This window comes from Nothobranchius furzeri, chromosome 5, assembly GCF_043380555.1.
Source record: "Nothobranchius furzeri strain GRZ-AD chromosome 5, NfurGRZ-RIMD1, whole genome shotgun sequence".
Classification (NCBI taxonomy): Eukaryota; Metazoa; Chordata; class Actinopteri; order Cyprinodontiformes; family Nothobranchiidae; genus Nothobranchius; species Nothobranchius furzeri.
In genome coordinates this window covers 74,979,946-74,996,137 of record NC_091745.1, presented here as the reverse complement: position 1 = coordinate 74,996,137, position 16,192 = coordinate 74,979,946, and the positions used below count along the sequence as shown (strand labels likewise).

At 48.2% G+C, this 16,192-nt stretch overlaps 1 protein-coding gene across 1 annotated transcript in view; it reads right to left on the bottom strand.

Annotated features, from left to right (window-relative positions):
- Nucleotides 1–531: 531 nt before the first annotated feature.
- erfl3 (Ets2 repressor factor like 3) overlaps nucleotides 532–16,192 on the bottom strand; it is a 64,075-nt gene continuing 48,414 nt past the window's right edge. Inside the window, exons 2-5 of the mRNA XM_054741085.2 lie at nucleotides 10,576–10,810; nucleotides 2,690–2,805; nucleotides 1,456–2,573; nucleotides 532–1,332 (exon numbers count right to left, since the gene is read on the bottom strand). Of these exons, the coding sequence (XP_054597060.1) occupies nucleotides 673–1,332; nucleotides 1,456–2,573; nucleotides 2,690–2,805; nucleotides 10,576–10,810 (2,129 nt within the window). The 3' untranslated portion in view covers nucleotides 532–672. The remainder of the gene's footprint in view (nucleotides 1,333–1,455; nucleotides 2,574–2,689; nucleotides 2,806–10,575; nucleotides 10,811–16,192) is intronic.

Below are 16,192 nucleotides of genomic sequence, written 5' to 3'. Positions count from 1 at the left end.
GTTTTTACAGGCCTGTGTGGCCGTGAACAGTTCAGCCCTCCAAGCTTGAGTCGTTTGTGGATCTGATGAACGTAGAGCGATAGGCTTCCCTGAGTGGAGTGGGCCAGGTTTAAGAGTCCGTCCTGTCCCACTCATCAGTCCTAGAGACGCTTCGTTTTAGTCCCACTGATCATTTACGAGCCCATCTCCGTCCCTGCCTGTCCTTTGCACTCCTCCACGTTGCAGCGGGGCTCTCGGGGTTAGATGCAGGCACTTAAAAGTCCCGTCGTCCTGTGGGTAAAGTTGTGTGTGTGTGTGTGTGATGGTCCTGTAAGAGAGTGTGTCTCCTGAGGAAAGAGCTGCTGATCCCGTGGGAGACATGCTACTGGAGCAGGGATTCTGGAGCTTGACTGACCAGGTGGAGGATGATTTTAGAGCCAGTGTGGCTGAGTCAGAATAAGGATGCATCCCGGAGGAGCCCCCATCCAGGGAAGATGGTGGGTCTGACAAAGAGAATCTGGGCTGCCTTCTGTCAGTTTTACGATTGCGCACGTTGGACTCTGCTCTCGGGTCACTGGAGATTTCAGGAGTCTAGTTTGTCAGAGTGGGAGTGGGATTTGGGAGGAATCGTTTACATGCTCCCGTCCCACCCCTCGGACTACTGGAGCGATAGTGTTTGGGCTGAGGTCCCCATCAGCAGTCTTTATTCTCCAGAGAGAGCTGCGCAGCAGCGCGGTGCAGCTCAGCACTCGCCCTCCGGTGAGAAGCCTGCGGCGTCGCTAACGAGCCTTCATAAGCTAACAGGGGAGGACTATCCCCCTCTCCGCTGCCTGTCCCGTCCTCCTCCATGTCCACACACCCGTTTCTTTGCCTCTCTCTAATCCTCTCCGCCTCTGGTCGAACTTTTTTATCATCGGACTCTTCCTGAGAGGCCTCCATACGCTGGTCTTCGCTCCAGCGCCTCTTGAAGCGCAGCTTGAGCGGGATGCACTTGGTGTGAGTGGACTCTGCCGACAGCGTGAGAGAAGGGGGGGCGTCTCTTTCTCCCGCCTCTACCGGTTCGGTCTTGACGGCGGTCAGCCCGCGATGTGAGCCGGAGTAGTGAATGTGGTGCGAGGTGAAGAACGGCAGCAGGCCAGGAGGAGGAGGAGCTGGGGCTTTGAAGACGTCCTCATCCAGATCCTCGTCGTGGTGCTGGGAGGTGCCGCTGCCGTTGGAAAGGTGGTGATGGTTGGAAACTCTGGAGTGGCGAGAGTAAAGCTCAAACTCGTTTTCCCTCTCATCTGGGTCTTCATCGCTGATGTCCGTCACCTCCACCTCTTCCTCTGACTCGATGTCAGAGATGGGCTCCACCTGAGGAGTCGAGTAAAAACACAAGATTTAATCACAGCTCATCTGTTAAAATCTCACGTTTCTCTAACTAAAGAGTGGGATTAAACAAATAAGCACCGCAGGGTCCAGAGTGACTATTCTTACCTTGATCTTCGGGAGTCCCGCGCTGTTTAGTGACTGCGTTGAGGATGAAGCAGAGATGACCCCCGAGCCGCTGGCGGAGCTCAGGTCGCTGCCGAACGACAGCGACGACCCCAGACCAGACGTAGAGGACATGGACCCGGATCCAGAGGACAAGGAGCTCTGTCTGGGTTTACTCTGGCTCTGTCCTTCTCTCTGCTTCCGTCCCAGCGGAGGCGGCTGCAGCTTGAACTTAAACGGGGACATGTGTGGGGGCTCCTCTCCCAGGTGGAGCGCGTGGTGCATGGAATGGGAGTGAGGGTGAGGGTGAGCTGAGTGGGGAGGCTGTGGGTGGTGGTGGGCGGAGTGAGCCAAAGACGGATGGTGGTGTCGGTCTCCTCCCCTGTCTCCTGCCCCGGCTGTGGCGGCTCTCTCGGCGGCTCCTCTGTCGGCGGTCAGGCCCGACTTGTCGGCGGCGGGCCGGTGGGGCTGAGGGATGACGATGTTGGGGTACTGGAGGAATGCTCGGGGGCTGAGGCCGTAGTTGTACACCGACTGGGTGTGGGCCTGCAGGTAGCGCTTCATGTCCTCTGGGTTGAAAGAGAAGTGTGAGCCCAGCATGGGTGAAAGCGTGGGTGAGGGAGTGTAGGCGAGGTGGGATGTAGGGGTCATGGAGAGTGCTGGAGACAGAGGAGGAGCTAAGAGGTTGGCTCCTGGCAGAGGGGACACAGGGAAGGGGGACAGGGGCTCCTGGGGGAGACGATGTCCCGTGGGGCCACGGGAGCCTGGGTGTCCGGTGGGGTTACCTGGTGCTCCATACATCCGAAACAGGGTCTCATGAGACAGTCGTGGATGGACGATGCTCCGGTAGCCTCCTCCACCGCCGGGGCCTCCTCCCCTCTCTCCCCTCTCCTCCCCCGCTCCCACGTTGCCCTCCTCGATCTCTGAATTGACGGAGGTGCCGTCGCTGCAGTCGCTGACCGAGCCGCGGGCCATCCGCCGGGCCACCGAGCTGAACATGCCCCCGGGGCTGCGCAGGTCCTCGTTGGGGGACAGGACCTCTGAGGGCGTGGAGGGGGGGAAGCGGAAATGGGTCCCCGCTCCGGTCGGGACAGGAGGGGCACTCTGAGGAACGCTGCTTCCTGGAAAAACATCAGAAACAGGAGGAGAATTCTGAGAAATAATATTCAACACTCTGTAGTTTAATCCAGCGTAATCACGAGGGATTATGGGATATGGAGGCAGAGTCCAGGCTTACCAGTGGAGCCCATGTCGATGAAGGGGTAGTTCACCAAAACCAGTTTGTTGAAGTTGAACTTGTAAGTAAACCGCTTCCCTTTGGTCTTATGGAGGATCCTCTTGTTGTAATAATATCTGAAAAGTAACAAAAACCAAATAAACGTAACGACGAAACTTTCCTGAGGCGTGTGGCGCTCGACTCAAAACACGGGCCTCATTCCATCTGCATCACAGAGGCTGTGACAGATGTGCTCGGACACACTTTAATAAGCACAAGTCTTTCATGCGCCCCTCACCGCCGATATTACTGAGTGTTGTGTGACATTTGCACAAAGCAGACCCAGAAAGAAGAAACGAGGGGGAGGAGAAGATGAGAGAAAACAGACAGATGAGAAACGGAGGATGGACGGGGATGCTGTGCGTCAGGCTAAGCAAATAATTAGAGAGATCAGAGGCCGGCGTGAGCGGCGTGACCACCGCGGGGAAAGGTTGGGGGGGGGAGCGGCCGGGTGGAGGCTCAACAGGTGTGTGGATGTGTCAGGAGCGCCTTTTCGTTTAACGACATCGTTTTATGTAACAGAAAAGCAAAGCCACTAATAACTCTGCCCATCTTTATCTGTTTATGTAATGACCCCCCCCCCCTACACACACACACACACCACGAGGCTCCATTTTTATTAACCTTTGTCCATTTTTATGTAACATCTCTCCTTTCTTATCCACATCATCTTTACGTAAGCTCCAGATCTGCGGTGGCCGAGCGTGACGCGGCGAGAGAGAGAGAGAGAGAGGAGGAGACGAAGAGCAGCGAAGGACAAACAAATGTTTTCTTCGTGTTTGAAAGAAACAAGCTTGTGCGCCGCTACGTTTGCCAAACGACCGCGGTTCTGCTTTCGGCAGCCTCTGGTTCTAAGATGCAGCCAGACTGCACTTTTCCCATCATGCCCCTGTGCTTTTACAGCAGCACACTTTGACTTCCCTTCCTCCGGCATGTGTTCGCTGCCAGAGATAAGAGCTTCTTCAAGGTATGCAGGTATTGTTGAGTTAATCAGAGTCCATTGACTATCATTACACTGAATGGTAGTAATCTCGTGTGTGTGTGTGTGTGTGGGGGGGGGGGTGCCCTTCACCCCTCCCATTATACTTATTACACAGACGTTTTGGCCCGTTTTTACTCTGGGAACAGACTGTTGCTCTTTTTCACTCATTCACCCCCCTACATTCATCCCATTCTGATACCTCCCGCCATCGCTGCTCTCCCACTTTCTCCCATCAACCGTCCTCCCCCCTTCTTCATCCCCGACTCTCTCCACTCATCCCCCGAGGCGACGGGGGAGTGAGGGAGAGACAGGACAGGCCTGCGCTGTTGAAAACATTGTTTATGCCAGGCACAAAGCAGCATGTAATTTCTGCTCTAGGGGAGACACTCACAAGGGTTGTGGGGAGGGAGGGGGGAGTCAAAAAGTAATCCTGAGCTAAAACCACAACAGCGGCGTGATCTTGTCAGATGCTGATAAAGTTACCAAGCTGTGTCTCGGTCCAGTATCGATACCAATTAGAAAGGAAGTAAATAGTTACTGGGACTAAACTGATTCCACTTTATTAAAGGGAAAATCTGAAGTGTTTCTGTGTCAAGCTCATAAATATTGGCCATTGTAAAGGCTTATTAATGGTCTCGTCCACCGAGGAAACACGTAATCAGTCACATACAAGCTAAACATGGAAACGTTCGTCAACCCCATAAACCCCTGCATAAACCGCACAAATAAAAATGACCGGAAAAGGGTCGGTCGCTTCTACGCAACAGGAAAATTAGCTTTCATGGCCGCGCCCACCTTGGCTTGCAAACCACAGGAGGAGAGAGTAGAGCGTGTCTCAGCTAGATGCTAATCGTTAGCATTAGTAACTCCACCACCGCAGAATTCCTCGTGCTATTTGTGGAGAACATCAACGTTGCAAATTTTACCCAAGAAACGAGAGCGACCGAAGGCAGCGGAAGAGTCTCGTTGCTGCTAGCCAATCAGAAAAGGGATGTTTGCGTATCATGAATAATAGTGAGCAAGGCTCATTATCCTGCTGTTAAACCAGTTTTCAGTGAGTCACCTTAAGCCGGACGGACACTGTGCGACTTTTTCACTCGTAGCACTCAGCTTCAGCTCAAACTGTACGACTTCCTCGCAGGGCAGATCTCACGAGTCATGCGCTCACACTGCACGACCCAGTTCTCGGATGCGACCTGACTGCTCACACTGTACGTCTGGTAGCAACACGTCGGCCCTAAAAATATGCTAAAAATAGCAGTTTTTATACAACACGTCAGACTTTTTTGTCTTGCCTGTTGTCCTTCGGGAGTGCTGCAGGAGGACACACAGGGATTTATGGGGGTTGGATGAGGAAAACGAAATAAAGAAAGTAAATCTGTGTTTTATGATCAGTTTAATTTGACATGAACACGACAAACACGCTTTCTTGACAATCTTTGTGAGTAAAAAAACGTGTAGGAATGAAAACGAACAACATGTGTTATTAGGGAAATAGCGAGCGAGCGGCGTTGATGCAGGATTGCGCATGCGCCGTGAGCGGTTCTGATACTTTTTGGGTCGCAGCTGCTCGCAGCGCCGCTTCAACAGTGTGATACCCTCATGAAGGACGAGCGAAATATTAAACACGCCAGAAGTCCGTGCGACCTCACGACTGCTGATCAGTAGCTGGTCACGTGGTGTTAATCGCCTCTCGTAACCCCCTGTACACTACACAACGCTCGGCGCAAAACTCGCCCCGGTCTCGAGGATTCTCGCACGACTGGAAAATCGGATCAAAAAAGTGAAAAAGTCACACAGTGTACGCCCGGCTTTAGAGGAACAAATCAGACAGATCCAGTTAATTATTTTACACACAGTCCAAACAAATTCAAAACAAATCTAAACCGCGCATAATAAGTTTTTCACTCTCCGACCCAAACTCAGAATCTGTGATTTATGAAACATAACTTAAAGGTGTGGATCACTGAAAAACCATATTTTAATGATTATTTCTGAATATAATGGATCACTGAGTGTTTCATGCAGGCTGAACATGAACATAGTCTCCTACACCTATCTCCTGCATTAGCTTCTGATAGAAAATAGACAGTGAAACTCTAGGATTAGAAAATCCTGACAGATCTACGTCACACTTTCACTTAACATTCATGGACTCACCCATCTGGACTCATAACGGGGAAGGCTGTTGTTGGTTTAGCGTCCAGGAAACAGCAGAGAACGTCTCGGCTAGTGAAGCTAACCGTTAGCATTAGCAAACCCACCACACAGCAGAACTCCTCCAGGCTTGTGTTATTTGTGGAGATAAAACATCAACGTTGGGAAACAGTCAGTGGTAGAATCGCGTTGTTGTTTTCCAATCAGAGGAGAGATGTCGAAATATCAGGAAGTAAAAGAGTCCAAATCCTGTCATCTGAAGCTACTTTCTCCAGAGTACGACTTACAAGGCATTCATTCCTACTAGAGACCACTGCTAAATTATTGATTATCTAAACAAATGACACTTTTAAGACATTAAAATGTTCTGATGTTTCAACTTTTAGTTTTTAACACGACTTTGCAACAGTCAGAAAACGTTCAGCAATCATGCAAACCACTCAAGGCGACAAAACTCATACAGACGATGAAAGTGACGGTACGGGTCTAGAATCAAATTAGGAATCACGAAGTTGGAGGAAAGCAGCTCTGATGCAGAGGATCCTGGAATGGCACCAGAAAACAACCAGAGCACATGGCAACCCACCCCTTTCTCCACCCTGCACCCCCACCCCCGTTCTTACACGTCATACACGCAGACAGTCTTTGAAGAGCATTTGAACTCACTTCAAAAGAGAAGAAAGGGATTCTTTGAGTGCCTGTCTTTAGCTGCCCACCACACACACACACACACACCCCTCTACCATATCCTGTACCACCTCCTAAGATATAGTAACGCGCTGCCCCTCTGCAGCTATTTCCAAGTCCTTCTGGACTGCAGAGCAGACAATCAGTGCAGGTATTAGAGACACGAAAAGCCTTTACAGAAACAAAACGATCTTTTTATCATCTCAGGTGTTTCTGTGAGTGATTCAGAGTCAGTTACAGATGTTCCACAGTCCAGAACGCGGTGATTAAAGTAAACAAAAAGAGCTAAAATACAACAGCTCCTGAATCATGTTTAACAGGCTAAAAAGTTTGAGTTTCAATAAAGCAAAATTTGAGAAGAAAATACACCTGTAGGACATATCAGAAGTTAAAATAGCCCAGATGTCAGAAACGCCACTAAAACAGATCTAAAAGGGTAAAAGAAAACATCGAGTAATCATTTATGCTTCCAGTTTGGTTAGTTTCACCGCTGCTGTGGTTTGCAAAATGTGAAACGTTTGTCTTGTGAAATTCTTACATCTCAGGAACCAAAACACGTAAAACAAAAGAATTGGCCTGACTTAAACAGACTTCAAAATAAAACAGGAAACATAAATCAACGACATCTGACCAACTTTTTCCTCAGCCACCTTTAGAGCCGTACTTACACACACACGCACACACACACGCACACACACACGCACGCGCACACACACACACGCACACACACACGCGCACACACACGCACACACACACACACACACACACACACACACACACGCACGCACGCACACACGCGCGCACACACACACACACACACACACACACACACACACACACACACACACACACACACACACACAGACACACACACACACACACACACACACACACACACACACAGACACACACACACACACACACAGACAAATGTCAGCACTAAAGATGAATTGTGCCAGCCTGCCTGCGTGTGCGTGGACAAACCGTGCTTTGCCCATTGTTGAGCTGTAAATAGGGGCTGACTGTGACAGGAAGTCGGGATTACAATGCTCCCCATGCGTCCGTGTTTATTTTCTGCCTCTTTCGTCAGCATCGGTTGTTACACACGCACACACCAGCTGCTTTACACTCAGGTGTGTGTTTGTGTGCAAGCTGCACATGTCAAAGAAGTTTGTGTTTGAAAAAATAAATAAAAAGACACATTGGTGAAGTGTTTACTGATGGAAAAGGAAATGAAATGTGTGCATGTGTGTGTGAGCTAGCTTCGAGGTGTGATTTGTGAAGATGTTGCATGTTCTGTGTGTGTGTGTGTGTGTGACTTGTACACTTTCCAGTATCATAGGAAACAGAGGCGTCATTCACTCATGAACAAAGCAACACACACAGCTCCAACGTAAGCTGAACACACACACGCTGCAGATAAAGACAATGCAGATGCTGAAACGTTAAACACCGACAGCGAGGCGGTCTCCACCCTCTGCACTCTCTTTTTGGGCTCTAGGTGTTTCCATAACTAGCAAAGCGTAGAACACACACGCAGCAGGATTTCCAGCTCCGTGCTCTGGTCACTTGGATCAGGAGCACATCAAACTCTACAGATAATTCATGAAAGAATAAAACTTCATTTCTCTGCATCTAACAGTCACCGTTAAACAAAGCTGGCAAAGAAACAAACATGTGTGAGTATGCCTGCTTGGATAACCGTCTGCACAATGGTGCGTTTGTGTACGAGGGTATTTGCCGTGTTGTTAATCTTTGCCAGCTGTGCGTGGCAGCCGCCCTGACCTCTGCTACCGAGTCAGAGCCGGTGCTGGCTGACAGCAGGCCCACACAGAGGTCTGGAGGGCCGAGGGAGCTGGAACCTCTTAGCGTGATTACACTCATTAGGGCCGACACTGTGCAACGCCTGATTGGTAACAGGCTTCATTGGCCCTCGTCCCCCCCTTCTTACTCATCAACACTGCTCTGTTCCATCAGAACAAAGCAGTGAAAGAAATCAGTTTTTATTTGCCACTTCTCTCAATTACCTCCTATTAAATTTACAGCAGAGGGTTGAAGATCCTGTCTGCCTCTTTATTCGTTACCTGAGCGATGAAAAATACCCGGGTGGACACAGACGATGTCCGTCTCACTGACAACGGCTACTGACATAAAGCGTCTGCTGTGGGAGACGAAATTACCCTAATTCATGTAATACACAACTAAACAAGAAAATTCTTTCAATTTCTAACCAGGCCCACATTCCTGCGTGCGCACGCACGCACGCACGCACGCGCACACACACACACACGCGCGCACACACACACACACACACACACGCGCGCACACACACACACACACACACACACACACACGCGCACACACACACACACACACACACACACACACACACACACCACACACACACACACACACACACACACACACACACACACACACACACACACACACACACACACACCAAAGCAGTCCTGATTAAGGGAATTTCCACACGTGCGCAGCAGACGGGGCAGAATAAGAACACAGGGGTAAAAACAACAATTACAAAGGCAGAGTGATAAAAAGAGCACTTCAAAACAAGCGCGCCTTTTCAAGTCCATGTGTGCCGGCTCCCCGCCGCATGCTGCTGCGGTCTCCATTATTAGCAGACTCCAGGTTTTCTCCATATGAGGGGCACGAGGAGGCCTGTCCTCTAGCACTTTGCTGCATGTGGCGACCGTTAGCGTGCACATGTAACAACTTCATCAATCTTTCTACTTTACTACTGATGTTTTTCTTTTTAAGACGTCTCTCTGGTGTCAGATTAGGTGTCATCATGCACGACGCTGACTTTGATACGTTCACAGACACGGACCGAGACGACCTGGGTTGTGGGAGAGCGTTTGAGGACTCAAGTGCGCAAAAGGTGAAAGTTCTTCTCCCGGTGATCCGTCTCTGAGGACGGCCCCGTCCAAGTGCACTAAGACCCACTAAATATGAACACTCTGATGCCTAAGCTCCAAATCTGCCGCAGCTCTAGAAGGACGCACTATAAATACGAAGCCCGAGCACCAGCGTCCCATTCATGTTCCCTCTCCATCTAAATCAGGAATTCTAAGTCCAGATTGCACGTCTGAGTGATCGCACCGTCATTTGGGTATGAGCAGAAATAATCCCCGCTGAAGCTCGCTGTCCTCATGGGATCCCTTCTGGAACAGACATTAACTTAATCTCACCAACAAATGAGCCTCCATGAGCTGTGCCAACCCCAAATGAAGCAATCCGAAGCGTTTCCCTCCTTAACGTGGCTTTCTTGAAAGTGCTTAACCTAATCCCGGCTCTCTTTATAAACACACACCGAGCTGGAAGCTGAAAACACAGCGAATGAGACGCAGTCCTTATAACATCCTTATAACAGACGTCAGGTAGAGAGAACTCCCTGGGGCATTTCTGACCTTATTATTGTCATTATTCACTTCCTAAAGTCTGGCGAGCGTGGATCTCACCTGCCTGGTTTGATTTAAATAAGACTGAATGCGTTGACACGGACAAAACCACCTGAATTATGATGAAGTTACATAAGTAACATTTATGTGAACCTGAGACTGAGGCCGTGACTAAACCATGTCACTAATTCACTAATGGACTTGGCAGAGAAGGCGTTCGGGATAAAAGTGAACCAAGAGGTGTAACCGGCCAGCTGGGTTAGTGTCGTAACGCCGCTCAGCTCATAACAGCAAGTAAACCAGCCTGAGCACACAGGTTTTACCATGTGGTGTTGGGTTTTAGCACAAAGAGAGAAAACATGAAATGCAGATTATATTCATCATAAGGCTGAGATCCTTGTCTAGAAGCCTCTGCACAGACCACTTCTGCAGCTTTTAACCACCATAACATCAACGAGAACATGCTTTTGGAGCGCCTGTCGTCCTTGAACCGTTTTCCAGAACATCTTTGCTTATTTTTTCTACAGAAGAGAGTCTAAATATGAAAACCAGCAGCAGGTATGAAGGAAAGCTCCACAGACAAACACAAAATGTACCTCAGGGCCCTGCTGAGTTTATCATAGTTCATCTGCGGTTTGCACTTCCTTGCACCCCACAGACGGGCCACCTCGTCTGGATCCTTGATGACGAACTCGCCGTAGTCCCCTTGCCACGCGATGACATCGTGGTACTCCTCCTTCCTGAGAAGCTCCAGGATGAAATGCCACAGCTGGATCTGCCTGGACCCGGGGCTGGACTCGGGCTTGTAGGCCCATTCTGGAAAGGCAAACCCTGCAGTGAATGGATGAAGAGAGTCCGGGGTTAGTGGGGGTGACCTGAACGGTCGATGAAAAAATAAAAATAAAACCGGTGCAACGAGAACGGCTCCTTCCTAAAACTGGGGAGTTTATGCATCTTATTAAGGGACTGAAGTATACGCTTTGGTTGTCGTAAAGCAGGGGCCACCAACTTCGCTCCTCGAGGATGTACCATCCTGCACATGTGAGCAGTTTCTTAGCTCCTACACACCTGACTGAAATGAATGAGTGATTAACAGGCCGGTGAAGAGTTAAGGAGAAGATTAAATTACTCCATGCAGGTGTGGTGAGAGTAGGAAACACAGAAAACTAGAAGGATGGTAGCCATCGAGGACCGGAGTTGGTGACACCTGTCTAAAAGAAATGAGAGAAAACTGGTTAGAAGAAAGGTGAAAGAACACATGACGATGACGGGGGTTGGGAGGGGAAGTCGAGAGGATTTTAGGAGTCTGATAAACTATAGATCACAAACAATATTGGAGTATTCTCCTTCACACAGAACATAACACTCATTAGACCCGTTTCCGTTATCGGAGCTTCAGGTAAATTTACTTGACCTTCATGGTTTGTACGTTTCCATTTGACTGGGCCAGCCCAAAAGGACCATTTTCTGGGCAATTTTGGGGTGGGTACTCAGAAAAGGCCTGGTGGTGAAGCTGGGTGGGACTTGGGGTTAACTAATGCTGATTGGTTGTAACAAGTAGGAACTGACATCGGCAGACATCGCCAAACCCTAACCCACCCCCCCCACCCCCCACGCCAAACTTAACTGCGTTTTGTGGTCTCCCACAAAGTACCTTAAAAAAAACTACATTTCTTCTGGTCATTGAACGTCACTTTTATGTCACACAGCCCCTCTCCTGGTCCGCCGAAAGGTTTAAATTAGATTTTGACAAAATTTTATTTGAATGTTATTTATGGCGGCGCCTTATTCCTTGGAATTAAGTGTTCTACCGAGCTACATAAAAAAAAAAAAAAACCGAACCTTCTCCCACTCGCTTCATCCCTGCCCCCCCCCCCCCCCCCACAGAAATTTCCCCGAACACCAAAAGCAGAAACGCGGCTTTTATTGCAGAATTAGTTTAACTTCTTGAGTTTTTAAATCGAAAAACACAAGAAAACTATTTCAGCCAAACATTACAAGCAGGTAAAAGTAAACAGGAAGCAGTTTAACAGACTGCACCATTAGCAGAAGGATGCTGTGGTGTCTGTTTTTATTCGTGCTGGTTTTCGTTTAAACCAGTTTCCTCCGCTGTCACCAGGTCACCTCCTCACCACAGCAACTCTCTGCAGGAAACACCGGCCCACACAAACTACACTAGACAAGCTGTGTAAGTGGGCTTCATGGAAGAGTCTGGTACACGAGAAACCTTTCCACCTCTCCTCCACCTCTTTCCTCTCTCATGCTGTCACTCTTTCCTTCAACCAGGGGGAAACAACACGACCAGTCATCTCTCTTGTCTACCCCTCCATCTCTCTCCCTCTCTCTCTCTCTCCACTCAAAGGAAATGCAGAGTTAAAGCAGAAAGAGACAGTGGGCGTGGGTATATGACTGTTTTCATGAGCGTGTGTGCCCAAATATACGAGTCTGCAGCAGTTTATGTGCCATTGCATGTTTGAAAATGTTTGTGAAATTCTCCCACTGGCATTCTGTTGCCTGGGTGGTCAATAAAATCTGACACGATCATAGGAGAGTAGTATTTTGTTCTTTTTAGCCAAGTTGTGTCTGCACTGGGTTTGATTTTTGCAACAGTTGTTCAAATGAGAAGGTTGGCTAAAAAATATCAAGACTTCTCCCAGTTTTGGTACCATTGTGAGGTCCCTTTCACCACTTTTATAAAGGAAAGGCATTTTAATAAAACTGCAGCCTTTAATTTTACCTCAGAGTAAATCAACAGACATCTTACACTAACGAGTCTCAGTGATGTTAATCTCAGAGGGTCTATTTTTATCCTCACTTGGCTCATTTTCTCTGTATTCTGCCAAGAAAAGATGGAGATGCGAATCTATACGGAGCCATTGTTTGTTCGGTGTGACGGTACGTAAATGTCGGCAGAAGTAAAAAAAAACAACGAGGCAGGCTGAGATTGAGACAAAAACGGGACTAAGTCATCAGATTATGGGTGTTCGGACGTGTGTGTGGATGACAGCCTGAAGCAGAGACGGATGGCCCCGATAATCTCCTCTGCACTCGCCTGCCCTCGCCATTCAGTCGCCGTTGCGTAACACCAAATAAGGTTGATAGCACACTGACCAGACGTCTGTAAATCTGTACGCGAGTCTTGCTGCTGGAACATTTGATCACACTGAGCACTAAGTTCACTTCCAGTTTATGGTTAACATGAGCTAAAGAGCTATTTCTCATCATCCCGTCGGTGGACTTTTTTCCTCCACGCTGATGCATTCGGTCAGTGAATCACTTACACCTACTCAGAAGTCCTTTTGCGACAGAAAATACTGATTTCTGAGCATCACTCAAAGTATGGATGAGATGCCTACACATTTTCCTTCTCAAAGCCTGCATAGATGTTAATCTCTGTGACGTGACATGCAAACAGCAATAAACCACTTTAAGGTTGGAGGGTTTGCTACTGTATATAAGACACGGGTCATCTGTGCAAAGGCATCTGCACCAGGAGTTTCTAAGACCTTTCCAGGGCTGCATATGTAGGTGGTAGCTGACATGCAGATGACAATGTCATTTTGTTTCCTTTATCTTTTTCCACTTTCCTCCTCCTCCTCTCTTTCCTGTTGTAAACATGCAGCCAGAGCCCGCTCCGACCCATGACAAACTCCAGAATTGCTCTCAGACGATTAGAAAGTCACAACTTAACAAGACCTGACTGATTTGGCTGAAGCACGGCGCGCTGACCACATCTTAACCACTAACCCTGGCGTGTGTAGCTGTTAAAGCAGACAGCTGCTCTGCTGAAACCACTCAGCAGCGAGCGGCGTTAGATGACTGTATTGGCTTCGTAACCGTCTGCATGTGTAACAGGGAGCTGTTAAAAATAAGCAGGCGAAGCTCCTCAAACAAACACCAGATGAATACGGAAAGAAAAACAAAGAAACGGCCTCACAGCTTTTGTTATACCAGACACTCTGCTGGCCTCTCGTGCATGTTTATGTCTGCTAGATCCATCTGTAAGGGTTTCAAATAAAAAGTAAATACAAGTATTTTATATCCTACAGTTACAAAAGAAACACTCATAAAGTGGCTTTTACATGCAAAATATTAATGAATGCATTTTGTTTCATTTTATATGTTGAAAAAATGAATGCATGAAATTCATAGTTTCTTCTGCAAATCTCCGCAGAAGTTTAGGACCAACTTTTGCAACAACCTCATGAAATGTAGAAAAAGTGTAAAATAACTAAAATAAAAAGAAATGTTAAAACTGCTGCCAGTGGCTCATCAGGGTCACCATGGTAACCTCACATGTGTGTCTCCTACTCCCTAGCAGGACTCTTTATGAGACGTGCAGAGTGCAAAGCACCACTTCCTGGTTGAGATGCAGGTTTTCAGTAGTTTTGCGTTTTCTGAAACTTCGGGTTGAGAAGAAAATAAATAATTATGAAGAAAACAGATGATTAATGGGCAATAAAGGTGACACATTGTTTATCGACTTCCACCTGATTATGTAAACATCTGACAGTAAATTTAACTTTATTTCAAAATTAATTCACTTCAAGACAATTTTTTATGATTTCCTTTTTATTTAAAAATGACGAATTCTCCTTAAACCAGAGTGTAAAGTGAACGATGCGAGTTGTTTCACCCTTGATGTGTGAGCTGTGTGTGAGCTGTGTGTGTGTGTGTGTGTGTGTGTGAGACAGAGATGATGAGGATTACGTTCAGAGGAATGTTGAGAGAAAGAACAGGTGTCTTTGTCCTTCTATCCACCCAAAGTCCAGCCCAGGCGGAGCTGTCCTGACTCATATTGGATCAACTATCACACACACACACACACACACACACACACACACACACACGCACACACACACACACACACACACACACACACACACACACACACACACACACACACACACACACACACACACACACACACACACACACGCACGCACACACAAGCGCACCCACACGCACAGATCCATTTCATCAGCATGGTATACCAGATAGGAGACTTTCAGTGGGGAATTTTTGGAATCTCTCTCTGTGTGTGTGTGTGTGTGTGTGTGTGTGTGTGTGTGTGTGTGTGTGTGTGTGTGTGTGTGTGTGTGATGCTTAGCAGCAGGATGAAGAGAAGGAAAGCAGAGCCTGCAGAGCATGACATAACCCCCACAACCACACTTAACCTCTCTGACCTCCACTCTCCCTCTGTTTGGCTCCTTTCCTCCCTCACCCATCTCCCCCCTGGGGGAGATACCAGATAACCATTACAGCCTAAATGCACGAGTCAGTCTCTCTCGCGCTCGCCCTCTCGTGTCCCAGGACAGAGATTAGAGCACCCCTATCGTCAACTTTCCACGCCAGTTTCTACATTATTGATGCAGTGTGTGTGTGTGTGTGTGTGTGTGTGTGTGTGTGTGTGTGTGTGTGTGTGTGTGTAGAGTGAGTAAGAGAGAGAGAGAGAGAGAGAGAGAGAGAGAGAGAGAGAGAGAGAGAGAGAGAGAGAGAGAGAGAGAGAGAGAGAGAGAGAGAGAGAGAGAGAGAGAGAGAGAGAGAGAGAGAGAGAGAGCTCAAGTGCATTTAAAAGTGTGTGTGAGTGTGTGTGTGTGTGTGTTGTGAACTGGGACAAGTGAGGGGCAGGTGGTAGAAAGTAATGCAAAAAGAGCAGAGAGGGGGAGGACGGAGGGAAGGAGGGGTTGGAGTGAAAGGGAAGAAGGGAAGACGAGATGGGGTGAGCTCTAGGACAAGTAAAGAACAGAGAAAAGAAAGTGGGAGAAAAAGAGAGGGGGTGGGAAATCTGGGAAACAGGAGTGGGAAGAGAAAGAAGGAGAGACAATAGTTAGAGTGGGGGGGGGGGGAAGGAAGGAAGAGGGAGGAGGAAAGAAGGGGGATTAAGGGAGCGATGAGATCATAGCTCATCTGGTAGTCTGTTGTCATTCCAGGTCAGATTGCTTAGCCCCCCCCCCATTCCCACTCCTCTCCTCCTCCTCCTCACTAAGTTCAGACGACTCTTTTGCTCTCTGTGATCCTGGTAGCAGGCCTCGAGCAGACTTCCAACACCGCTGCTATTCCAACTATGTGAGCGGATCAGCAGCAACACGAGAGCAGATGAAAGCAAACGGGGCGAAAGGGAAAAAGTTCAGATAATAGAAGAGAGACGTGACGCCAAGTTGTGAAAGAAGAAACTGTTGAGTTTGGTTTGTTTTATGTTGCACTCTACTT